This window comes from Leptonotus elevatus, chromosome 8, assembly GCF_054856555.1.
Source record: "Leptonotus elevatus isolate MCC_2025b chromosome 8, RoL_Lele_1.0, whole genome shotgun sequence".
Classification (NCBI taxonomy): domain Eukaryota; kingdom Metazoa; phylum Chordata; class Actinopteri; order Syngnathiformes; family Syngnathidae; genus Leptonotus; species Leptonotus elevatus.
Window position 1 is genome coordinate 15,739,631 of NC_141246.1, and position 26,780 is coordinate 15,766,410.

General features: G+C 40.2%; 1 protein-coding gene across 5 annotated transcripts; it reads left to right on the forward strand.

Moving 5' to 3' along the window:
- Positions 1–273: 273 nt before the first annotated feature.
- On the forward strand, positions 274–26,745 carry pnpla6 (patatin-like phospholipase domain containing 6). Of its 5 annotated transcripts, none has more exons than XM_086082249.1 (37): positions 274–435; positions 3,628–3,716; positions 4,552–4,605; positions 4,738–4,825; positions 4,908–4,990; positions 5,069–5,160; positions 5,236–5,376; positions 5,455–5,614; positions 5,913–5,993; positions 6,194–6,322; positions 6,516–6,596; positions 8,358–8,493; positions 8,625–8,687; positions 8,828–8,928; positions 9,485–9,652; positions 10,250–10,327; positions 10,429–10,634; positions 10,864–10,995; positions 11,101–11,224; positions 11,617–11,730; positions 11,804–11,873; positions 11,979–12,128; positions 12,233–12,296; positions 12,459–12,627; positions 12,712–12,894; positions 13,005–13,123; positions 13,193–13,349; positions 14,072–14,188; positions 14,278–14,347; positions 16,967–17,083; positions 19,688–19,804; positions 22,379–22,527; positions 22,670–22,822; positions 24,024–24,140; positions 24,378–24,465; positions 24,718–24,863; positions 25,292–26,745. In XM_086082249.1, the coding sequence occupies exons 2-37, from the start codon at positions 3,669–3,671 to the stop codon at positions 25,358–25,360; spliced, it is 4,134 nt and encodes a 1,377-aa protein (XP_085938375.1). In that variant the 5' UTR covers positions 274–435; positions 3,628–3,668; the 3' UTR covers positions 25,361–26,745. The 5 variants fall into 5 exon arrangements, with proteins under 5 accessions (XP_085938375.1, XP_085938376.1, XP_085938378.1 ...); XM_086082250.1 differs by having other exon boundaries at positions 8,358–8,481; XM_086082252.1 differs by lacking the exon at positions 19,688–19,804.
- Positions 26,746–26,780: the final 35 nt, after the last annotated feature.

A 26,780-nucleotide genomic window follows, 5' to 3' on the forward strand; every position in this document is an offset into this window, starting at 1 on the left:
ATATTTGTGGGTCGGGTCAGCCGGGTGAGCCCTGTCCCATTTTCCTCTGAAAAGCGGCCGGTTATTTTACAACAAATGATCAAAAAAACTCGTCGTACCTTCAAAAATAAATATAATATACTGTACCATCGTCGGAAGCTTGTCAGCGTGCAGTAGTAGGCTACAGTCCGCTGTCAATCCTCTTGCCACCCAATAACCTAGCGACAGAATGTGTAGCTCAATGCTCATTGGACAACGAGGGTATATTTACACCGCTATCGGCCTATGTTCAACCTCTTTCGCATTCACGCGCTGTGATTGGTCCATTTTTGCAGCTTCTCGGTTGCTGATTGCTTTAGCGTCTTGCGGAAGAATAAAGGAGGAGTTAATCAAATATGAGTTTTGTTCGGTTATTTGACAGTCATTGGCGAAAAATCTGGAGTCCACCAGCTTCAGGTAAATCCCCCCTCCTACTAACTTTTGTTGCAAGTGCGTTTACATGTCTGTGTATTGATGTTATGTATATAAGTCGCCCCATTGGCCGACTGATAGTTTCCATTAGAGGAGAAGCGAGTGGTGCAAAGTACATTTCAGCATGAGTAACGGTGCTGTTTATCTGAATACCTAAAGTCTGTCAGAGCGAAAGACAATAATGAATGCAATAAATGCATTACAATACTGTAAAACGTGGAATTATTCATTCTTCTCTACCAAGCGGAAGGCCGAAATAAACCGCTATCAGTAGCATCGACCGCTAGCTTATGTTTTCCTGACCAGTGTTCGCTACCAGGGATGACGTTACCAATATGGGACAGGCAGCCAGGTGCCCTCTGCCCTGAATGTAAGGAAGGTGCTTGCCAGGGTTTCCTTTTTCAAATGCAGCAGTATCACAAGAGAAGCAGTCAATTTTAAACACAACAGCGTCCCTCCTTCTGTGCTAGACTCGTTCAAATCTTATGCATAGGTTAGTTTTCAGGGAGGGGTAGCAACGAGCTAACGTTGCTAATTTGAGGGGCTAAATATAGCATTAATGGTTGGTTGTCGTGCAGGTGTGCTCCATGGATTATTATTTTTTATTTTATTTTTTATTTTAGCCACTAACCTTTGTGCTTAAAACAAGACCAGACAATTTACAAGTTGTCAGTTACGCAATACTTCAAGAAGTGCAAATTATGCAAACAATTTTGGCTACTGGGGGGGGGGGGGGGGGTTTGAGCTAACACCTGCTAGGTTTACCTTTGTAGTGCTGTACACACGCTGTTTTTTTAAATTTACTTTTTGCTGTCATTTGATCATACCACAAGGCCACTTCTTTGACATGTTTTTGCAAGTACTCAAATCTTCTGTTGTTGTTACAGGCCCAATCTCATGTCGGCTCAAGCACTGTCTAATCTGCTAACTAACCCTACATTACAAATCCTGCACGATGTTACACAGGCATGTTTGTGTGTGCATCGTCTCTGTACAGTGGTGTCACTGTCAACACTAGCGTTGTTTCATAGAGAACAATAGATGTTGGCATTTGTGGAGGGAGGCACTGCTTGGAGGCAAGAGCTTGGCTCTTGCCTCATCTCTGCGGGGTAACAAGCCTCATGCATGAATGCAGTTTGGGTGCAGAGTCAGGAGGGTACACTGGCAAGTTAAATACACTTACATTGAAACCAAAAAGCAAACATCATGTTCCAACAGCGCACTTTGGAGCATGGGTGGTTACTTCCCCCAATACGTAATTGCAGACAATGGCTGCTATTGATTTCCATTAACTGACTTCTGTTGTCATTTGCATTGAGTGCAAGGTCAGTTAGATTTCACTGCAGTGTTCCTATTTCTTGTCTAAATGGTACAACTCAGAGTTACAATTAACAGAAGTGCTCTACCACCTTGAAAGCTTCTTGTTTAAGGGATCATGGCCGACAGATGAAACCTTCTTTCTCGCTGTATTGCAGCAGCATCCTTTCCGGAGGGTTATTTTGTCACTGTGTCTTACTTCATGCAACATGACGCTAACCCCCCCCCCCCCCCCCCCCCCAGCCTTTCAGTAATTCAATTTGATCTCTACACAGCAGTTCAGTGACATTCAACCATCCGCTGATGATCCAGATTGAGTAGGAAGTGCATCAGGCCTTTCATGCAGCTGATGCCAGATTGTGGTGCTGCTTCTTGTTGAATACATGCTGCAAGTACTCATTGCAGACAGTGTTGGTTCACAGATGAATTAAATTGATACCAGTTTTGAGGTGAAACAAGCCAGAAGCCATATCATCAGAAGTCTTGTAGTAAAAACTAACCCTAGGCAAGCTGGTTACCGGCAGGATGAATAATAAATAATTGTTTTAATATTGTAAGATTCGCCCTGCGATTGGCTGGCAACCAGTTCAGGGTGTACCCAGCCTACTGTTTAAAGGCAGCTGGGATAGGCTCCAGCCCCCCCCCCCCCCCCCCCCCGCGACCCTTGTGAGGTGGTTAAGAAAATGGATGGATTGTAATATCCTCCATCAAGGGGGTGGATGGAGGTGGGGTGTGGAGCAACCATCTGCATGGGTTTATTATATGTTGTCTATAATGGTGCCTGTGTTTCACGTATGGACCATAGACAAAGGCCCATCTCAGTGTCCTCTGGCTCCTGTTGCTGCAAAATGCAATCATATTTGACTCCTCTGTGTCACTTGCTGTCATTTCAGGGATTTGAACCAAAAATTCTGTTTTTACTGCAGCAATCTGACATGTTTTTGAAATATGTGGAGTAAGATACCTGAAGAAATACAACACAAGCACATGTGACACTGCCAAGGGTCACTCTTGTTTATACTCGTGCATTGATAACATGTATTGCTGTTCCTGTAAGAATGTAAACATTGTCTGGCTCTATTTCAGTTTGAACATTTGATGTAACATGCAAGGCTGTCGTGATGAGGTTGTATCGTGGCTGCAATGCATCTGCTGTAAATATTTACAATGGGTTGGTAAACATGGTTCCGGGATTGAGGCGGCGGGGCCTACTCAGCTGGTGGGTGGCCTTGGTGGGCGCTAAGGTGTGTCAAGATCGAAGCATTATCTGGATGCTGGCTACAGTGGTGGGCCAGCGGTTGAGCTGACCAGAATGGAGTGAACATCGCTGTGGACGCAATGGGCAGAATGCAAGCCGATCTACTCTTCTGGAAGCCGCAACATGTGTGAAAGCTGATCCAAGGTCAGCGAAGACGCTACTGGTGAACGAGCATGCGCTCGCCTTGGCTGCTCGCCTTGCTGGGTGGGCCTGTTGGTGGCGACCGGGAACCGGTTTACCAATTTCAAATGATTGGTACTAGCTGTAACTTATACACGGACATTACTCAAGATGAACTGAGCGAGGAGTGTGCGGACTTAAGTCTGGGATTGATAACGATATGAATCAATGACCTTCATAATCAATGTATATGACTGATGCGTACAGTAAGAATCGATGGGGACGGGTTACTAATAAGCCACGGTTTCTACCCGTCAACCCTTCTTTCGGATGTCAATGTTGTAAATGATATGATGTGATTGATGTAATAATGGGTCCGAAAGAAAAAAAACGTACTTTAGGGTGTTTGCATTTTGAGTTATTGCTATACTGAACACCACCACTACATTGTAACAGTAATGTTGCCCGTGATTTTCTTCCAGCGGCCTTTTATGGATCACCCCTATGAAGAAACAAGGTTACAATGGGACAAAGTACCTCGGAACAAGAGGTCCAAACGGATGTCGCAGAGGTTGGTTTGTCATGCAGCGGTTCTGGAAAAATGTGCGGGTCATTGAAATTGTAGTGATTTTTGTTGTTGTTTAGTCAAGGAAAATGCAGAAGTATACACAACATAATATCAACAATTCCACATCACTTACATACAATATACTTTAAGTGCACATGCTGTATTTGTTTTTACAATCTGTCAATACTACTCTCAGTATCCAAAGATTCTGGATTTGGCATTTGCTGCATAATCAGTATCTTCTTCTCATAGCCATTTAGTCTCATTGACTGGAATGCTACAAAACCTCTGCTTCCTCGTTTTCTATTAAGATTTGCCAATTTTGATGTTACCAACTTCAAGAGACAAATGTATCCTTAAAATGAGACAGAAGAGCGATTTCTGTGTCTAGGATAGGCTACCTTAAATACTTTTTTTTTTCCCTGATCATTTTTGCTTTTGAATGTCTTGCTAGATGGTCTTGTGGCTCGCTCTCTGCTCAAATATCGGTTCAGGCCCTCCTGTGTGTAATGTGCACGTTAGGATTTTCTCCGGGCTCTCCGGCCTCTTCCTAAGTTCCAAAATTAATGCATGTTTTTTAATTTTTTTATTGAATACTCAACATTGGTTATAGGTATTTGGTTTTTATCTATAGTGAGTGAGCCCGTATTGTTTTTTTGAATGTAGAAACACCTTCTTGCTCTTCACAGAGCTACAATATAATTATACCACATTTGAGGCAGAAATTTGGCAGTTACTTGGAAACTTATGAGGGAGATGCACGTGATAGCCCACAAATGAAAATTTGAGATGTTGCAACAACTTGATTAACATCATGTCGCCCCACTGTTTCTAATAGGACAAGTTTAATGACATCAAGTCAATTGTGGAGGAGGAACTCCAGACCAGCATGGTAAGTGTTGTGAACAGGTTTCATTAGCCCTGTTTTTACCAAGCTGTACATTGATGGTATAATTTTTTATTTATTTTTGTGTCATTGTGCAGCTAACTAACACTGGTGTTTTCTATTTATTTTTTTCTGCAGATGATGGGAATCGTGATTGGTGCTGGTGTCGCCATAGTCCTCATCGCCATCCTCATCTTCTTCATTCTGCGGCGGATCCACCTGAGAAGTAAGTGGTTGCTTGTGATGTTTTCTTTTCGCTACAACTTTTATGCTTTTACATTCCTAAGATACATTCTTGTTGTTGACAGACTTAGAAGCACAGGAGGCTCCCAAGTACCGCTTTCGTAAGAGGGACAAAGTCATGTTTTATGGGCGAAAGATCATGCGTAAAGTATGTTTTGTTCTCCGGAATTGAATGTCTCAGGAATTCTCCTTTTCATTCCCTCTCATCACTGCTATTTGCCCAAAGGTCTCCCAGTCTACCTCCTCCCTGGTGGGCACATCCTCCTCCTCTCGACCACGCCTGAAAAAGAAGCAGAAGATGCTCAACATTGCCAAAAAGTACAAAAAGGCTTAATCTCATAAACCACAGGACTGCTTTTCCGTCATCTTATCCCAAGTGGTCTCCATTTGTAGGATTCTGCGTTTTAAGAAGGAAGTGCCTATATTGCAGGCCAAGGAGCCTCCTCCCGCCGTACTGGAGGCAGATCTTACAGAGTTTGACGTGGCCAACTCTCACCTTCCTTCTGAGGTGCTTTACATGCTGAAAAATGTCCGGTAGGTTGAGCATGATCACACAGCTGATTTGAACAAATGCCTCCGAAAGTGAATTCTCATCCTGTCTTTTCATTGCAGTGTGCTGGGCCACTTTGAGAAGCCCCTCTTTTTAGAGCTCTGCAAGCACATGGTGTTCGTACAGTTCCAACAAGGGGAGTATGCTTTCAGGCCGGGCCAGCCCGACAGCAGCATCTACGTGGTTCAAGATGGAAAACTAGAATTGTGCCTTACTGGAACGGTATAAACATTTTACACAAGTTGTCTCTTTTATTTTTTATTTTTAAAAACAAAAACAAAAAACAAACAAACCACAAGTTGTATCTATTGCTGTGAAGAGTATCAACTCAATTCTAACACTCTTCTTCTGCTGGTAAATTGCTACTTACATGCAATAGGAATTGGATGGGAAGAACGTAACACAGAAAGCTAGAGGGTTAATGTCAGTTGTTTCTTAGCTTTCAGCGCAGACTTCAAAATACTTTTTGGATAGTCAATGGGCTGTTGTGCTCTCTCATTTGTTGACTTTTTTCTTCCAGGATGGCAAAGAAAGTGTGGTGAAGGAGGTTTTCCCTGGAGACAGTGTGCACAGCCTCCTTAGCATTCTGGATGTCATCACGGTACGTTATAAAAGTTGCACCGTAAAACAAATAGAAGATTAACTTCATACTTCTTTTGAATTCCTCCCAAAATGGTATACATATTCATTTTTATAATTACATAAATTAATCATTTGAAATTAACTTTATTCAACGTCTTCATGTACACATAAAAAAAAAAAATATATATATATATTTTTTGTTAATTTTTGTCTTTCCAGGGCCACCAGAAGCCTTACAGAACAGTGTCGGCACGGGCTGCTGAGGTCTCCACTGTTCTTCGTTTACCAGTCGAGGCCTTCCTGTCTATTTTTGAGAAGTACCCTGAGAGTCTGGTGCGGGTTGTACAGGTGACGTTTGTTCTCTGTGGATTCAAGTTATAAATACTGTGACAAGTTTTAAAATTAGCTGAGCACACTGCCCATGTTTTCATGTTTTTGTTTGTTTGTTTTTTAATAGATGCAATGTAAATTCTTTCAGTGTATGACTTCATGCACCAGATTTGTTTTGGATGAACTCATCTGTCAAGCTTTTGTCTTTCAGATTATCATGGTTCGTCTCCAGAGAGTTACAGTCTTAGCCCTTCACAACTACCTGGGCCTAACAAATGAGCTCTTCAGCCATGTGAGTTCATTACACACTCTCAGGAGTAGTTCTGGGCAACTATGGAAAATATAATAATCACGTTTATTTTGATTGATACTCAAATCATGATTATTAAAACAATGATTCATTGATTTCTAAACTTGGTTTTTATACTATAACTCAACTACTCAAAACTACCATCGTTCACCGCTGCCCTTTGAACATTTTATTCTTCATAAATCTTGGGACTTTCTGGGCTAACCTGGGTATCGCAATTTGTGCCATATCATGTGAAAATGTGTCGAGGTACAATAATAAAAAGAATCCTTGAAAAGTCCACTTATAAATAAATAAATAACAACCAGAATACAAAAGTAACAAAGTAAAATAAGAGTAATACTATACTATTAGGGATGCACCGAAATGAAAATGTTTGGCCGAAAACCGAAAATGAAAAATGCTTGGCCAAAAACCGAAACGCCGAAAAAAATATGCCAATTTTTACTATCATTGCATTTATTATAGTTCATTAAAATTATAATGCTATAATAAAATATTTATTTAGCACTAGCATTTTAACAAAGCACAATATAAATTGAAATGTGCCCACACCGCAGACATGTTTGCTAATGGTACAACAAATGAGGGTTGAGCATTTTCTGGAATATTCGGCGCATAACTATATACTATACTAATTTATAATAATAACAATAAAAAAAAAAATAAAAATAAAAAAACAGTAAATAAAAACAAATACCGGCTGTGCCTGTTGTGCGCGCATTGGCCTCTAGGGCAGTGTGGTGCCGTGCATGCATGGAGTACGCACCTAAAATGAGATAAGAGTAGATTAAAAAAAAAAAAGTTTCGATTCAGCTCTATGGACTATATGCCATGGAGGAGGCGGGACTTCTGGGTTTTCACCTATCAACTTTTTTTCCCGTTTGCAACGTGTGGGCTGCGTCCCAATACTTGTACTTCCGCCTTTGTGCCCCTGTGTTGCGCGCTTCTGTCGACGGGTGCGAGGCTGCGAGTGTGTAGTGTTTGTCTCAGTGTCCGAAGCATTTCAGATAGCCAAGACGCCCCCCCCCCCCCCCCCCGGTGCATGGGTGGGGGTGCAAGTGTTGGAACGCGGCCAGCAGTGGCCGGAAACAGCGCTATGTGTAAAACTTGGAAGTCGGAAGTCCGTGGCATGTACTCCATTAATGTAACTCATTTTGCAAATCAGAAAGAATAGGTGATTTGGAGTTTTGTTATATTACCTTTCTGTATGTGTGCGTTTGTGTGTGAATAGTAATGGGTTTTTGAAGAAAGGTCACTCCAACAAGTTGATGCTAATTTCCTGTTAGCGTGTCAAAGGGATTTACAATGACTTTTAAGTCTGACAATGTTTTTAAAACTAAGAATAATTTGTAATTAAAAAAGAAAAAATAATATTATTTTTTTGGGTAGGTTTTTTGTTTTTTTCCTCCAAACTCCAACCGGGGTGTCATTCAACAGATTAAAGCATGCTCAGGGAGGGCAAAATTACACACGCTTGCTGTGCAAAAAACATACATTAAACATACTTTCACAACATAAAGAACTTACAAACACTGATTGCCATTGCACATTACAATTACAATGCACATGAATCATATGTTTTTAAGATCGAAATCACTATTTAATTTCTATTAAATGCCCAGCCCTACTCACTAGCACTGTACGCATTCATGTAGCCTATCATTATTATGTATTACTTAGTGCTAACTTTCTGTCCGTCATCTATCTTGCATCATTCATCTCACATACACGATATGACAGGAATTGCATCCCTCACGTCAGCTGCCTCCATCTCCTCACCCGACCCGCACCAGTCCCATCCGCCACGGCAAGCGCTTCGGCAGCCTGACAGTGCCTGAGGAGCAACGCGAAGCTGCCATAAAAGGTGATTTCGCCGGTAAGGAAATGAGACTGAAGCCTTGAAATGTGTTTCAAATGCCAATACGTGATACTGAGAAAATCAATTACATCTTTATGGCTTAAATGTTGGTGGCCTATTCAACTGGCATTTGTTTGTGTATGTGATAGGAGATCAAGCCAAGGATGGACCGACTCTTAGTAGGACCATCTCCATGCCTGTGGATATTGCTGGTGAGGTGTTTTTCTTTGTTTTTTAACAGACTGTCACTGAATTGTGTATTTTTACATGTCTGTTAGCTTTTAGTTAGATCCTGCTTGGACAACCCTTCATAATGGAATGAGATGTCTAATGTGTACTTCTGTCAGTGTAGGTATACAGAAAGGTCTGAGAACAGACTTTGACATGGCATATGAAAGAGGACGGATCTCTATGTCAGCAGAAGATGGGAACACCCCACCCAACTTCACTCGGGTCAGTTTGCACTACTGTATGCTGCTTATCCAGTGATAAATTGTGGGGTTTTTTAACAGTAATTTCTTGACTACACGGGGCACCTGACTATAAGCCGCGCTAGCTAAATTTGGGGAACACTACACATATAAGCCACACCCGAGTGTAAGCCGCAGGTCTTTTTAATGTTACCGCACCGGGTTCCCGCTACTTTCTTTTCCATAATGAGGGCGCAAATTGTCTCGCTCTCATTCTCTCTCCTACCTTATTTGGGCTCACTTGGTTTGTTTTGCTCTGCCTGATGCTCTTGCTCTCTTTATAGTGCGCCCCCTTGTGATCTGTTGGATTAGCCGCACCTTTGTATTAGCCGCAGGGTTGAATGCAAAAAAAAAAAAGTGGAAAAAAAGTAGCGGCTTGTAGTCCAGAAATTACTGTATTCTAGATCATATCAATCAAATGGCTCTGTGTAATTACTATGGGACTGATTTAAAAACAAAGTTATTGTCACAAGTTATTGATTCACCAGTGAATTGAGACTAATGAAACATTGTGCACATCATGACAATCTGTTTACCAGGACCAGCGGGAGAGGAAGGTGACAGTGGATGAGGTTCCTTCAGGGGTTTACCTGTATCCAGAGGAAGAGACAGCGGTGGATAATATTTTCACAACTGTAACCTGTCGGTCCAGTTCAGCATTGTTTGAAGAAGCACAGAAAGAGATCCTTAAGCTCATGAGGATTGAGGTCGGTATCTATTAAATGGTGATTTACTATTGAAACTGGGAGCAGTAATAATAAATGCATTCCTGGCATGAAGGACTTTTATTTATAATCTTGCTCATTTTTCTAAAATTTTTCATATCCACAGTCAAAAATTTAATTTTCTCCAAAATGGAATTGAGAACGGTGTGCTTTTGTAATGCCATTTGAGAAACTGACAGATCACTCACTGTTAGCCTATGATTTGAGCAATAAGACACTTGCTACATGAATGAGCCGATTGACATTAATCACCCAGCAGCATCTGCTTACAGATTATAATGCTGAAAGGAGGTCAGTCAGCAGGCCCCCTGTAGAGGAATACTGCAGTATACTCATTTATGGTGAAAAGAGGACACTCATAGACATAAAACGTTTGATGACATGCTCAATGTCAACAAATTCCACTTCTCTTTTATCCATTTGAGGCAAAAACATGCACCCGTGATAGTAGCTAATGCTTCACTTTTTAGGCACAAGCTTTGTTGGAATCAAATTAAAAGAATCTTAAATAAATCCGATAGTGTTCCTCATTTATTTTTATGTATCAACTAATTTTATGGTATATCCTCTCAATCTCAGGATCCCTCTCTGCTAAATGGGAAAGTTACTTTACATCATGCTAAAGCTGGAGCTGTCCTGGCCAGACAGGGAGACCAGGTAACTATCACAATGCAAAGTGGAAAAAGTAAATCATGTCAAGCACAGAAAACTATATGATCCTTGCTTTCTTTCCCCCCATCTTCTCTTCACTTTCCAAGGATGTGAGTCTGCACTTTGTTCTGTCTGGTTGCCTGCATGTCTATCAGCGGATGATAAATAAGCAAGAAGCCGTCTGCCTGTTTGTGACCCACCCAGGGGAGATGGTGGGACAGCTCGCTGTGCTTACTGGAGAGCCTCTTATTTTCACCATCAAGGCCATACGAGACTGTACTTATCTCAAGATATCAAAATCTGATTTCTATGAGTGAGTATTTTTCTACATGCATCATTTGAAAGCAAGCAAACAAATGGGTCTCCTGAAAATATACTGCCTGTCCTAGTCGTAACAAGGAAGCACTAATGTACGGTCATTACTGCATCAATACATGTATTTCTCTGAAGTATTATTCAAATGATGAACTAAATTAACATTTAAAGCTTTCACTTAGTACTTTCTTTCACAACTTTATTAATTATGTAATGCTACTGTTCAGGATTATGAGGGAGCAGCCCAGCGTTGTTTTGAGCGCAGCTCACACTGTGGCCATCCGGATGTCACCATTTGTCAGACAGATGGACTTTGCTATTGACTGGATGGCTGTGGAAGCGGGTAGAGCCCTCTACAGGTACCCTTGTCCATCTTTTTACTGGTTTGCATGCATTACGTCAAATGTAATAATTAACTAGAGCATATCATGTACAGTATGTGTTTTGTGTCCATAATCATACAGACAAGATGATCAGTCAGACTGCACGTATATCGTTCTGAATGGACGTCTGCGTTCAGTTATCCGCAAGGCAAATGGCAAGAAAGAACTAGTGGGGGAATATGGAAGAGGAGACCTTATTGGAGTGGTGAGAGTTTACTTACAGTGAACATTTGGATAGAGAACAGTGGGTATAAAAAGTATACCAGCTTTGTGTGATATATAAAAAAAGAGACCAGGTTATTTTTGGTTTGTTATTTTTCCTGTTTGTCTCATTTCTATACAGCACAAAAACCTTGCATTCAAACGGGTTTGTAGACTTATTCCTGCTGTAAATGTTATAGTATGTAGATATTTTTGCTTGCACACTATTAAAAATGCTTGTGTGAATCTGCACATGGCCAGAAACCTTTACATTTACCATCCGATGACCCTCTGAAACTCATGATAAGAGCTTGAAGACATAACAATATACAGTAATGATGACTATGATAACAAAAATAAATACTAGCCTTATACTTGCATATCCATATACTTAAGGTGGAGGCATTAACCAGACAGCCACGCGCCACTACTGTGCATGCAGTGAGAGACACTGAACTGGTCAAGCTTCCTGAGGGAACACTCAACAACATCAAAAGAAGATATCCTCAGGTAAAAACAGAGTTGTCTAGTATTTGTCTACAGGTGTACTCAAGTGGTTCTGCGGCTCACTGTTTATGTTCAGGTGGTGACGAGGTTGATCCACTTACTGGGTCAGAAAATTCTGGGGAACCTCCAGCATGGTCGAGGTCCAGGTAAAGTGGTCATGTTGAGGATTATAAAGTGTGATCGGATGTCCGTTTCACTTGTGAATAACACTTTATTTTGCCACTCACACGTCTCCCTTGGCTCACTTGCAGGCTCAACCCTGAGTCTGCCCAGTATGACCACCAGTGCTGACGTAACCAACCCTGCTAGCAACCTCTCTACTGTGGCTGTGCTACCAGTATGTGACGAAGTGCCAATCAATGCGTTCAACCTGGAGCTCAGCCATGCCCTCAGTGCCATTGGTAGGCCTCCGTCATTTCAGTCTGATCGGATTCCTACTGAATGATTGATTGGATTTTTCTGGTTTATTATGTTGCTTTTTTAAATTAATTTTTTTACCGTAAAGGGCCAACTTTGCTGTTGACCAGTGACATAATCAGAGAGCGACTTGGAGCATCTGCGTTGGACAGGTCAGCGTCTTCTCATTTGTATATTATTTGGCCTCATTGTTGAAATAACCTTTTTGTGTTATATTAATTCTGATATAACTGCCAAATCCCAATGATTCTTCCTGGCATTATAGCCATTCCCCTTGCCTTTTATGTGTGATATTCTCTATTCCTATCCACCAGCATCCATGAGTACCGCCTTTCCGGCTGGCTGGCCCAGCAAGAGGACATCAATCGAATTGTCTTGTACCAGACTGACAACAGCATGACCCCATGGACTCAGCGCTGCATTCGTCAAGCAGATTGCATCCTTATTGTTGGCCTGGGAGAACAGGAACCTACCGTTGGAGAGGTTTGTGTCACGGGAAGAGCGCAGTACTGGATTTTTCAAGTGATTTTACAAATGCAAATGTTCTCTTCTTTTGTTTGCCCGCAGCTGGAGCAGATGCTGGAGAACACAGCAGTCCGTGCATTGAAACAGCTGATCCTTCTTCACAGAGAGGATAGTCCAGGTCCCTCCAGGACAGTCGAGTGGCTTAACATGCGTAGCTGGTGCTCAGGCCATCTTCACCTGAAGTGTCCTCGCAGGATCTTTTCCAGACGCAGCCCCAGCAAACTGGTACAGAAGATCAACGAGACCTCTTAACAGGATTTGTCACATACCATACGTTTTATTCCTGAAGCTGGTGTTACTGCAATGTTGTCACACACGTTTCATGTGTTCTGCAGAGAGAAGTTTACGAAAAGGTTTTTGAGAAAACAGCAGATAGACACAGTGATTTCTCTCGGCTGGCCCGAGAGCTGACTGGAAACAGTATAGCCCTTGTGCTGGGAGGAGGCGGGGCAAGGTGAGACCGTGAGATGGGGTGTGCACCATGTACTTCTGTATGTAATGTCAATCTGTTTATCCTCCGCAGAGGTTGTTCTCACGTGGGTGTAATTAAAGCTATGGAGGAAGCGGGGATTCCCATTGACATTGTTGGCGGAACATCCATTGGATCATTTATTGGTGCGCTGTACGCTGACGAGAGAAGTGCCGTCAGAACCAAGCAGAGAGCCAGAGAGTGGTCAAAGGTGTGCTACTCATATTTATGTTGAAATTGCAACCCGCTGGGCTGCATTGGATTTATTGTCATTTATGTTTTGTAATATTATATATTATAAAAGTATCTGTTTTTTTTTTAACTAGAGCTGTCAAACGATTATTTTTTTAAATCAGATTAATCACATCTTAGAATTCTGATTAATCACGTTCAATCGCCTAATAAAAAAGGCTTTTTCTAAGAGGATCGGTTATGTGATAATTTTTTTTGACATTTAATATTATGAGGACGTCTTCAAAAAATTTTGATCCACTGCACATGCTCATCCTCCTTTTTTTCTTAAAAATCATGATTTAAAATGGAAAAAAAAAATGACCCCAAAATTTTGACATGAACAAATATTCTAAATGTGATACGCAAACATTCATTAATTGCTTTACTTTAATGCATGGAATTATGTTTATTGCTCAAACACAACCTGTGCTACCTTAAACAAAGCCATCCGCTGTCACGCTAAAGGATAATCTATGGTCAAAATTAATAGTGCGATTAATCTGCGTTAATTCATGATTAATGCGATAATCTTTTGCGATTAATTAATCAATTAACGCTTTAACTTTGACAGCATTAATTTTAATCAATGTTCACGTTAGCTTAGTTTATATACAGAACATAGTTCAGTTAGTATCAATAGTTGTTGAATACGATACACGTTTAAGTGCTCTATCTTTTTGGTATTTGGCATTTTCATAGGCCATGAACTCGGTATTCAAAACAGTCCTGGACCTGACCTATCCCATCACCTCCATGTTCTCTGGCTCTGCATTCAACACCAGCATCTACAAAGTTTTCCAGGACAAGCAAGCTGAGGTGATTTGCTTTGCACAGCACTTACATGCATTCATATTATTGTAGAAACATAATGGACTTAATGCTTATGGAACCATTTGTGTGTTAAGGACTTGTGGCTGCCATATTTCAACGTCACGACAGATATCACCGCATCTGCCATGCGTGTTCACCAAGATGGTAAGTGACACCTGATTTTATGAGAGAGACAACTGACATTCCTTCTTTTGTATTTTGGCTTCAAACTACTTGAGGCAATATATGGTGACAAATGATATTTTTCAAAAAAAACAACAAAAACAGCATGCAGCACTTCATGTTAACAACAAGGCTCGAAATAACTATGCCTATTTGCTAATCAATGACATTGACGTAATTTGAGGCGCAACTTTGTAATATTAAAGAGCAGTTTTTGCGGGTTAATCCTGGTGACCTGAAATAAGGGTTTATTTTAACAATAAAAATATGACAATATAACGGAGGGGTTATAGAGATGCAGCTATTGAATATTTTAGTATTTGAGTATCCTGCTGAAAATTCTATCAAATAATTAAATATTTGGATAACATATATTTTTACTTGATTTAAAGAGCAATTATTAATACAAAAAATACAATTAAACATTTTACTTAACGACCAATTATTTCCTTTAAAAAAACAAAATCTACAGTTGCTATTTCTTAAAATCACATTGTGCATAACAGCAAACAATTTTCTTGTGTAGAACCATTTTCAGTGAAGCAATTTCAAACACAAATTTACATTTCAGTTTAAACTTACCATTTCTAGCATAAAAAAAGGCATAAACAGACTTTATTCAACTTGACTCTTATTGAGGTTCGATTGCGTCATGCATCTTTCACTTACAAAATCTCTACAAATTCCAGCTGTCAATACACCATCATTGTGACAAGATGCAACAACATCAGTGCATTTAACTGTGCACAAATGGCATTCTCTATGTAAAAAGCTACTCTCTGTAAAAGCGCAACACGTCAGTTTTTTTGTTTTGTTTTTTCATTTAATGACAGAATTCCGTTGGGGTGTATAATCCCTGCGTAAGGTTGGTGGGCCCGCTCAGTTACCCGCTCACGGTTTTGCTAGTCAGTGTGTCCATTTGGCTCCACATTATGACATGAAAATTGCAGTGCAGGAACGCTTATTTCGAGTCTTGACAACGCAGTGCAAAAATACTTTTATAAGTACGCTACTTAGTCTCTATATTGAATAATAAGTCAGTCCCAAGTGTAAATGCACTATATTTATTGTCACTTTACTGTACCTTTTTTACATATATGAAAAATATTTGTCTGACTGGCATGCTTTTGGTTTTATACCTAATTGTGGCACACTCCAAACAAAAAATGTTCCATAGAATAAGAGATTAAACGTCAGATTGCCGGTACATACGAATAATGCAAGAATTCCCATGATGCTGTTTGTAGGGCGCCACAACCAATGATTTGTTTAGATGGACAAAAACAGTTTTTGAAGGTGTTTACGTTAACGAATATGCATCATCACTAACAGTAGTTCGCTGCCCTCTTCACCTCACAAATCCAGCATACTATAAATGATTACCAGTGTGCTATATTATAATTTGAATTATTTTCTGGGACAAGAATTAAAAGTTGGTTTTGTAAACTTATGTTTTAATATAAAGCATGCTGGATCTAAGGGGTTTGCTTTGGGGCAATAATCTATATAATACTAAAATAGATATGATGCATCGTGGCATGTATATTAACAGCTGAAGCAAAGCCTTTCCCTCTCTGTCTCACTGTTCCCATTGACTAAACCAGTTTCTTTCATTTCTATTTCCCTGTGGTTAATTTTTTTTATTGCTTAATTTCCCTCCTACTTTCATTTCATCAGCATTATCAACGTGTTTATCTTGTCACAGTTTTTAAACAGCTGTGCTTCGAAGCAGTACATAGATACATCCCATCGGATTTTCGGAGCAGAACTAACCTGTTCAGTCCCTACAATGCTTTTTAATTCTCCCATGTGCACGTCAGCATGTAGGATCCAGAACACTCCATCCCAACCTTTTCCCTCTAAAATGGCATCCCATCCTATTCCCTTCACTCATTTAACTTCATGTAGTGCTTTCTGTAGGATAACTAGTGGGTATTTGCCTAATTTTGCAATAGTGGGATTACTTCTAGTAGTAGTGTTCTTTTTTTCTTCTTTTTTCCCCCCTCAGTGTCATAATTCATAATCTTCCATTTCATATTGTTTTAATCCACTGAGATTCTACAATCTGATGCAGATATGTTGAAGCTAGTAAACAGCCTTGTCCAGCTGCAGTTGTCTCTCTATGCGCTAAAGTTTGGAGATTGTAGTGGAAGGCCCAAATGATACTTGGTGAAGTGTTGGACTTCCTCTTCCTTTCCTCTTCTTTCTGTCAATCTTACACACTACTGTACTAATTTTCCGCTTTCCGTGCTTGTTATCTAACAATGCTAATATGATTCACTATAAACACTTTAAATCAACTTGGTATTCATTTACACATACTGTATTAGACACTGTATTATGGACTGACTTGTCGACCATATTTGGGTTTTATTGCTCTTTTAGTAGTCACACAATGTAACAGAGTTATTATAGTGTGATCATTGAGTGTGAAAACATTGACGGTAAATGCAGCTGATCAACACATTTCCATTGATTCATGCGCATGGCACCTTCCTGTGTTCTCCTTTCACTCTTTGTCTCTCCTTCTCTTTCCCACCTGCTACTTTTGAGTCCAACCCAGATTTGATGTGTTCCTCCTCCATCTCAATTTCCTGACAGGTTGCGTCTGGCGGTATGTTAGAGCCAGCGCCTCCTACACCCCCTATTTACCTCCCCTCTGCGACCCCAAGGATGGCCACTTGCTTGTGGATGGTTGCTATGTAAACAATGTCCCAGGTCAGATTTTAAAACGCTCGCGCACCAAAACCTCCTCCCTCACCCTCCAGGTCGACAAACAGTGGCTCGGTTATGGTCTCCCTCTCCATTCCTGTTCCCTCCTAACTAACCCCATCCTGACCAGTTAGACTTGGGGAGCCCATGGTTTGGAAGGAAAGTCCATGTTTATTGATGTGTCTTTGGATTGTGCCTGCCACATTATAATCCTCCAATGAGTAATGGCCAATAGGACATGTCATACTTGTCAATTCGCTCTTAAATTTACAACTGTCTTTGGATACATTTTCTCTTGATTGTATGGGCATCTATGGATCATAGTTAGTTGCATGATCTTTTGGCTGCTTCTGGCCTCCTGTGTGTGCTTTGAAATTTCCTATGAATCTCTAAATCTGGACTGCTTTCATGTACAGCGGTTTTTAAACTGTGCGGCATGCCTCTGGGGGCGACTTCAGGAAAGTCGCTGCAGTTTGTGAAGATTAAAGCAAATGTTTTAAGTTGTTAAGTACTTCTGGATTGATTTTAGGTTCTTGAGAGAGAGAAGGTGGCATGGTCTTGGAATCTCCACAGTGCCCCAATACGCAACCAACCACTAGAGCGTTTTGCTTGTGTGTGTGTGTGTGTACTGTAATTGCTGTGTTGTTTTATCTGATTGGAGGCTTACCGGTACTCTCCAGCACTTTGAACGTAGCCTTTGTATTTAAATAATAATAAGAATGAATGATGTTCTGTAGTTAAAAGGTGGACATTAAATGCATGTTAAATTCAGTGAATATTAAATTGTCCAGTGAATCTGAGTGTGAATCATTGTTTGTCTATACGTGCACTGTAATTAGCTGGCGACCAATCCGTAGCGTACCCTGCCTCTTGCGCAGGTGCAATTCAGCTGGGTTAGGCTCCAGATGAGGATGGATGAATGCTTTACAAAATGTATGTATGAATGGCTCAAAGTTCATGTCCATTTATACAATGCCACATTTATTTTTCAAAATATTTGATTAGCTATTTGCTTTAATATTTAGTCGTAGTCAACAACTAGCACGGTGTGATGTGTTTGGGTTAGCCCTGCACTGTGTCTACACGACATTGCTTTGGCTTGGATAACTGCACCTGTTATTTGGCTGAAATGTGTCTGTCTACTTTCCCCATGAGGAAGGCTTCTTCTTTTGCTGTCGAAGAAGCTGTCACAGTTTCATTTCAATCCATCTCTCAGTTCATCTTCACCTGAAGGAACATGTTGATTCGCTCCTGCAGCAAATCTGTCTCCTCCCCTGGCTTTGCTTGTGTCTATGTGCATGCCAGTTCTGGACATGTTGATTCAATGAATATATTTTCATAAAAGTGCTTGACCTCGACTTGCTTTATCTTTTTTATTTATGTTTCTTCAAGTATTTGGGAATAAGTGTTCTGGATCCTGCTGTTGCCCATGTGTTACCAGTGTATGGATTGGAAATGACCATTTAATCAGATTAAGAGAACTTTCAACGATAGCTTTAAATGTCTTCCCAATTCACAAATACTTCATGCACAGTTACACCCTGGCACATCTCTGCTGTGCGCCTTGTCCTTCCAACCCATGCAGCTCTCTGTCTGCTCCTGCCCCCTGCTGGCACTGAACTGTACTGCAGAATTGGGCAGGCTGGTTGTTCCCTGGCACTATCTTCAAACTTGTCACAAAACAGCCGCTGCACCTTTGACATTGACTTCTTTGCACAACATGTTTGGACTAGAGATAGACCGATACACCCCCCCTTCCCCCCAGGGCTGATATGGATTATCAGGAGCCAACATTCATTGTCAGTATAAAATAAACTATTTGTTAAACTCCAACATTTAACTTCATTTAAAAAAGTTAAGTTATTTTTCTTTTATATTAGACAATAGCTATCGTATTATTTTATTATTATTATAAACAACAACAACAAAAATGCAGGCAACTTCCAGGCTCAACAGCAATGTCTTACAAAGTTCAATGAAAACTTAGTAAATAGCTCCCTCTATGTTTTTACAAAAAAAAAAAATAATAAAAAGTTTTCCAATATTTCAGTCCAAATGAAATGTTAATGTTTCGCTTACATAGCTTTGTTTTAAGTTTTATACAAATACTAAAAGTAAAGTCAGTTCCCAGTTCTTAGGAAGTTAGCTGAACATTTAAATAAATAATTACCTGCGGTTTGATGATCTCTTATTGGCTGGCAGTTAAAAAAAAAAAAAAAAGGAAAAAAAAAAGCTGATGCCGATATGCGTCAAAATAATCGGTCTATCTCTAGTTTCGACCAACCGTTTATTTCATGGCTATTGCTGCTATTGTTGAGACACAGTTTGGAGATGTGCACAGCCTTGGTGCTCTGTGATGGCTGCCATTTGCTTTTTACCTGCCGCACAAGTCACAAATGGGTCTGTGTGCTCGGTAATGCTTTGGTGTACAGCAGAGTGTGAAGGCGGGCAGAACGACAGTCCCAAACTTTGCAGGGATCGCCTCACCATCCGTGACTGATCCTTGCTGGTGTCGGGATTGTGGTCTGCATCATCACTAACATGAATCAGCACAAATTGAGATGTTATTCCCCCCCTTCCTCCTCCCTACTTCCGTCCCCGGTGTGCCAGGCTCTCTGTGGCGCTATGTGCGGGCGAGCATGACCCTATCCGGGTACCTGCCGCCACTCTGCGACCCCAAAGATGGGAACTTGCTAATGGATGGTGGCTACATCAACAACCTGCCAGGCAAGTACAGGTGGTACCCTCTCTCAATATCCACCGAGTCCCTGGCCCAGAAGGATGGTTTGAAGTGGACTGCCGGAAGCTTGTTAGGTGGTTTGAGGTACTATAAATAACGTGCACATGATGCGTGAGTATGACATTGTTTTTCGGATGCGAGGCAGACCGCTAAGATCAGCATAGTAGGGTACGTTCACATCTGCAATTTTGTTCTCGTCAAACCAAATTCCAATGCGTCCAAGTTCAGTCAAATCAGTGCCAATGTCAATTATATATAAAATTTGTATTACTGTTAAGAATGTTCGATACCTCTTGAATTCACTGATACCAAGCACCGACTACCACTTTTGATACATAAAATTACTCCCCCCACCACAATGACAGATAATGTTAAAGAGAGGCCTATATATCCCAATATAGCATTTTTTTTCTCTTTAAAATTTCATGAAATTAGCAACAAATGTATTTCTACTCTTCTGATTTCTCATTTTTAGCTCCTGATAATGAAATGGCCACATTACTTGTATCGACCATCGTCGTGTGTACCTTAAAATAAGTACACTATCAGTGTTTGTACTTTATTTGAGAAAAACAAAATTAGTTTTTTTCCCCTCAATTCTAAAGATCTGCATACTCACTTGGATTGAAAATCACACCATTTCAAAACTCCTTTTACTACCTTTTATGTTGTATTTCTTTCTGAAGCGGGTAACATGATTGTGAGTGACAGCGTAATCTAATTTTGGATGGTTTGGAAAGTCATCGTCATGGTGTGCTTGCTTATACAGAACATAAAAAATAAATAAAATAAATCCACTTCAAATGGAAAACGAATAAATACATCCTTGTATAAACTATGACTAAAGTTATTTTCTTAAAAAAAGAAAACATGAAATAAACATCTCCCGGCAGAAATAATTCCCATGCAACCATATAAACGTTCTTATTACATAATACAGTTGTCATGTCCTCAAATCTGTTTGTTTTGTCACGATGCTGCAGACTTGTTTTGCGTGTGTGCAGGAAACATGACTTAATTAAGTGTGATGGAACACATTTGTCCTTTATCAAGAGCCAGCATCTTCTACTGTTGGCCTTTAAAATGGCACTGGCATCAGTGGAAATGCTTGTAATTTTAGCTTCATGGCAAAAAAGACTAATGGGTGAGTTGTAGATAGATGGTAACAAATTACAGGGGGTAATATGATAAATAAATTAAAAAAAATACTCTGGTGTAAAAATACTCAGTACTAGTGGTATCGGTACTTTGTATTGGGGAGAACTCAAGAGTTGAGTACTGATGTTGGTGTTTGAATAAATGTGGTATCGAACATTCCTATTTTGTGTGGTTTGAATACATTACCATCTCAAACAAGACTTTGTGGTTGGTTTGACTGTGAACGCACATTCAATTTAAGAACTCTTGTAAAACACCCAAAAAGAATCTTTGTCAGACACATTTGATGAGGAGGGTAAGCCACTGCACTACATTACAAAGATATATATATATATATATATTTTTTTTTTTTTTTTTTTGAAGTATTACTTTGGACCTGATTTCTTCCTCGTGAACTGGTGTCAAATTGTTGGAAGTATGAGGTTTCAAGTTATCTCTTTGTTCATTTAGACGTCTAGATACATGTGCAAAAATCAGCCAGTGTAATTCTAAACATGGAAAAATTGATTTCCTGTCTTTCTCTGACTGGCTGACACCAGTTCACTGACATCAGGTCCGTGTGCCCTCAGTTGAAATGTGCATTTTTTCTGAGAATAGAGCAACACAGTTGAAAATGTTCCTTGCTATTTTGAAATGTATGTGGAAATCTGTGACATTGGACTTTGGTCCTCACATATGGAAATTATTACTCAGCAAAACTCAAAAATTAGCTTTTGTCCGCATTTCAACTCGAGGAAAGACAATTTGAGTTGGTTGGTCTGCAAATCATTGTTTAAAGATGCACATTACAGCTACGTGTGTAAAACGTGTCGACTTTTGAAGTCCAATCTGTTATGCAGATGAAAATGCTTCCTCGAGATTCGGTGTCATGCTGATAAAACGGAGCAGCCACGTTTCACAAAGCTCCACACCGCAAATCTCCGTTTGGAATGGCAGTCCTGTATCATCTTCCGCCGATAGTTGTCAGTGAAGCTTGTGAAATATGGCGCTCCGTGCCTCAAAATATTGATCCAACAGACTTGTGGTCTTGTAAAATCAGCACCTCTTTATTGATGAACTATTGGGCTGCCCTCTCCCTGAGAAGTTTGATCAATCAAGAGTATTTATGGCCCTTCTTGACACTGGATTAGAGTTTTGTACTTTTGTCTTGAAGTAGGCTCAACGCCACCACAATGTTGAGGCCCAGTTGTTTAACATTAGCCGGATGATGATTTCCATCCCTCTTCCAAAATGTCCTTATCAGTCAGTCACTAATTGGCCTTTCATTACATTCCCTGCTGGCAATCCTTTTGGTGGTGTTAGTTTATTTTTTCCTGTGGAGCAATAGAATGCGGCTTTTATTGAAGGAATCTTTATCTTTTATCTGCGGCTCCATTCTGGTGTTTGTGTTACGGACACGGCAGCGGATATTGCGAGGAACATGGGCGCCAAAACAGTCATTGCCATCGACGTGGGCAGCCAAGACGAGACAGACCTGTGTAACTATGGCGACTGTCTGTCTGGCTGGTGGTTGCTGTGGAAACGAATCAATCCTTGGGCCGAAAAAGTCAAGGTACGTCCGGCTTGGCAGCATGACCGTGTTGACCATGATGAATGTGCAACTTGCATTCAGTGCATTGCTGTGGTGATGAACGACTTCTTTGGCAGTTTTACAGTTATTGTACTGTAATTGTCATCTTTACGACCTCATCTAGGTGCCAGACATGGCGGAGATCCAATCTCGGCTGGCCTATGTGTCTTGTGTGCGACAATTAGAGGTGGTGAAGAAAAGTGCTTATTGCGAGTACATTCGGCCGCCCATTGATCGCTTCAAGACCATGGACTTTGGCAAGTTTGACGAGATTCACGTGAGTTGCTTTATAAGACGTCCCTCTTTCAGTTTGAGTATGGAAGCGCATGTTAACACATTCTGAACAACTGTTTGACATTCCTCGTATAAATATGTGTCACAGTGGCTTCAGGGTTTTTATTATGGCAATCATCTTCAATCATACATAATATTAATTATAAACTATTAGGTATTATAACGAGGGGTGTAAAACCGCCCCTTACTTGGAATCATTATCATCATTAAAATTTAGCAGCAATAAATTTAATAATAATACATATATTTGTGGAGACGGGTTAAGTTGGATTTTACAATTTGAAAAATATGCATAATTTCACGTTACTTTATGTTAAAGGTGTATTGTGCCGTTTAAAAAGGTAATGTTAAAGCTTTTTCTACATCATGCATGCTCCATCAATGCCCAGATGAGTACGAAGAGCCCCAACTGTTTTACTCTTGACTGCACCTATCATCTTATATCTTCCCTTTGTAGCAGAGTGTGCGGACCCTGCACACTCCACAGTTTCTTTGGGGAGTTTTTCTTACTTCATTTGAAGTCATGTCTTCATTTGTCAACTGTGGCTGTCGCTTAAAATGGATCTTTGACGTCTATAGTCGTTAATGGCAGTGAATGAGTTAAGATCGTGCACGTACTCGCACGCGCACCATGAACGAGCCTGACACAGGTGCTGCAGTTACGCTTTTGGCCAGAGGTGGCAGTCACGAGTTAAAAAAAAGTGACAAACTGCACAAAGATCCTTTAAAGATTAGATTTATTTACTTAATATGAAAAGAAAAATGCACTGAGCTGTCACCAATCTCTTGCAAATGCAATTATGCCATCTAGTGGAAGAAAAATGACCAACACAAATTAAAGTCACACTCGTTTTTTACAGTACAGTAAAAAAAATTCAATTATAACTTTTATGAATTATTATTAAATTACTGTATCAATGATAAAAAGATGCAGCCATACTTCTATTAGTTTAACATTTTTTTCCACTTATGTTAAGAGTATGAAAACTTGGGGGGGGGGGGGGATTATTGTACATTTTATTTTACATTTAGAACAAATATAAAATTTGTGATTAATCGTGAGTTAACTATTGAAGTCATGCTATTAAAATTTTGAATCGCCTGACACCCCTAATTATAACTAAAGCACATTTGTCTTTCCTTTTGTTCCAATCATTTCCTGTCGATTGATTGTGCTGTTTCAGGATGTGGGCTTCCAGCACGGCAAGCTGGTGTTCACCGGCTGGGCCCGTGGTGACATCATTGCAAACATGCTAAGGGACCACCGATCGGCTGACTACAACGACAGCAAAAGAGTTGATGTGAGAGCCACAAATGCCGTTATAAGATACTCGACTTGATTGTGTAAATGCTCAGAGTCATGCAAGGTTCCCCTAAAATAAACAATCCTGTGAAAAGGATGCTCATAACCTTCAGGATAGGAGACTTATTTGTAATACTAGTAATATGCTGCATGGATTTGTTGTTCTGTGCATTATTTTTTTTATGACTGTACCAATATTCATCATGAATGAATGATCCAAAAATGTGTGTCCCAGTCATGCACATATCAAGGAGCCGACTTCACAGACCTTGCAGAGATTGTATCCAGGATCGAGCCAGTCCAAAACTACGTTTCTGCTGAGGGTGAAATATTCATTCATTTTTCCATTTTTATTGCTTACAATGTGCTTTTTTCCCTCCATATTTTAGACAACACTTTGCACATTTCACCTTCGAGATTTCATTATCTTTAACTTGTATCATAAATAAGGGCTTACAACCTACACCAAACATCTTTTATTGGAACACAGCAGAACACGTCCCTGGCATTTGATGGATGTTGGTGGGTTCGTTCAGCCTCTATACAATTTATCGCGGTAATATCTTTCCCTTCAGCGGAGGAGTCAGACTGTCTGACGGAGTATGAGGAGGACGGGATGGACACTGTGAGAGAGGAGGAAGGGCATGAGGAGGAAGAAGAGGCAGACGACACAGAGGACCAGTCCCCTGGAGAGTGGGGACCCAACGGAATCTTCCAGACTGTGAGTACAACTGTAATGACCAAATAACTTCAAAGTGATTCAATAGTTAAGCGGTTCCACATGTTTTTCATGGTCTTCTACTCTGATGTAGTCGGATGGGGACCCTTTGGATTTTCTGAAACGTCCGCATCAAGTGGTCATAAAATGTGGTCTGATCTTCATCTAAATCAGTCTTACCTAAACTAATACCACACAAACAATTACAGGTATATGTAAGAACATAACATGTCAACATTCACAGGACAAGGAGGAATAGGCTAAAATTCAGGCTAAAATGTGATATGCAACCCAGATTATGGTTCCTAATTTCTCCCATTACTGGAGGGAATATCACGATCATCTAATTTTGCACCACAAGGGGGCGCAGTAGTGTCCTAAATTGCCAGCCTCTGTACTTTCTTTAGAAACAACATATTTTTACTGTGCAGGATGAGGAGAAAAGTGTGAGGCAACGAAGGAAACTCACCAGTGACGCCTCAGAAGTGTCTGACTGCTGACAACAAAAAACACATTGGAAGATTTTCAAGTGGATCATCAAGGGCCAAAAAAAGAACTCAGACAATGTGCTCCACTCCAGATTTTTCTGGAAATCCTTTTTTTCTCTCTCTCTCTCTTTTGAACTCATCTGCTCAGCTGTCTCAGTCACCTCTGATCCAACAAGAAGTGGCGTTTTCTGTCTGTCCCACAAGGAGGTAAGCAGATTTTTCAAAGATGGATTTTAAAGGAGCCCTCTCACTTCACATACTCTTTTCCTCAAAGCCCAAAAGGACTCTGATAACCAAGCCGCCCTCCACGCAGGAGGGACCTTGCATGCCACTGCAGTGTTTGGCTATGAAATGGCCAGAAAGACACTGCAATGCATGCCTCCACTGTATTCATATACACTGTCTCAGTGAGTGTGTGAGATGCTTGAATGTTGATTAATTAGTAGCAGGACACTGGCAGGCGGATATGTCAAGAAACTGTAGGAAGGATGAACGCAAATGTTGACAACAACATTTCAAGTTGCATTTGGTGAAATGGATGTTGGAAGACAAAGATGTAAAAGGGACCTGAGATTGTTTTATAATGTGTTTTTAAGGAAGTAAAAACAAACAGAGCAGTAAATGAGTGTCATTTGAACTTAATTTATTTCAGACTAATGCACAATGGCAGCTTTCTTTTAGTAGTTGTTAAAGGGAAGAGGTGAGAGAATGAATGTTTGATGAAACTTTGGATTGCTTGAGTAGCTTTCAGTGATCCAACTGGGTTGGATGAGTGTGAGTCAAATTGCAGAAGAAACCTTGCTGCCAATGTTTAATCAACCCCAAAACCTTGCCACAAAGTGTCCATTTTCATTTTGACTGTACAGAAACACCATGCAGCTCCTCCCCCCAGCAGGTTATGGTCATATGATGCAACACTGTGAATCCCCATGTTGAACTTTATTGGTTTCAGACTCCAGTCAAAAGCCCCCCCCCCCCCCCCCCCCCCCGAGTACAAATCTCCTCATATAACTGAAATGGTATGGACTTGTTGTTGATATTCATACATTTACATCAGGTGTACATTTCTGATGCTTAGCTGCAAAACCCAACATGCAAACAAAAGTCATGTCAAACAGTTTTACTGTTTATTTGCCAGGACTGTTTTTTTTTTATTATTTTTTTTAAACAAAACATAATTTAACTTTATTAACTACTTGATTTATTTTTGTGTGTGAATTTCCTTAATTTGTGTGGTGGGGTTTTTAATTAGGATGGAAACTGAAATAGTGATAATATTCCTTGCTTGGTTTTCATTCATCAATTATCCATGTTGACAAAGCAGCAAACATGAGAAGATAAAGATGAAAAACAATGTTATGCACATTGGAAAATAAATATTATGCATAATAATGCCACACTGCATTTTTCATTTACTGAATGTTTCAAATGG

What these genes read in the sequence shown, in the direction of transcription:
- pnpla6 (XM_086082249.1), top strand. Translation starts at nt 3,669, where the DNA reads ATGGGACAAAGTACCTCGGAACAAGAGGTCCAAACGGATGTCGCAGAG. An exon ending in CATGCCTGTGGATATTGCTG is followed by an intron (nt 8,688 to 8,827) that starts GTGAGGTGTTTT and finishes CTGTCAGTGTAG; the next exon opens with GTATACAGAAAGGTCTGAGA. An exon ending in CTATGTAAACAATGTCCCAG is followed by an intron (nt 17,084 to 19,687) that starts GTCAGATTTTAA and finishes CCGGTGTGCCAG; the next exon opens with GCTCTCTGTGGCGCTATGTG.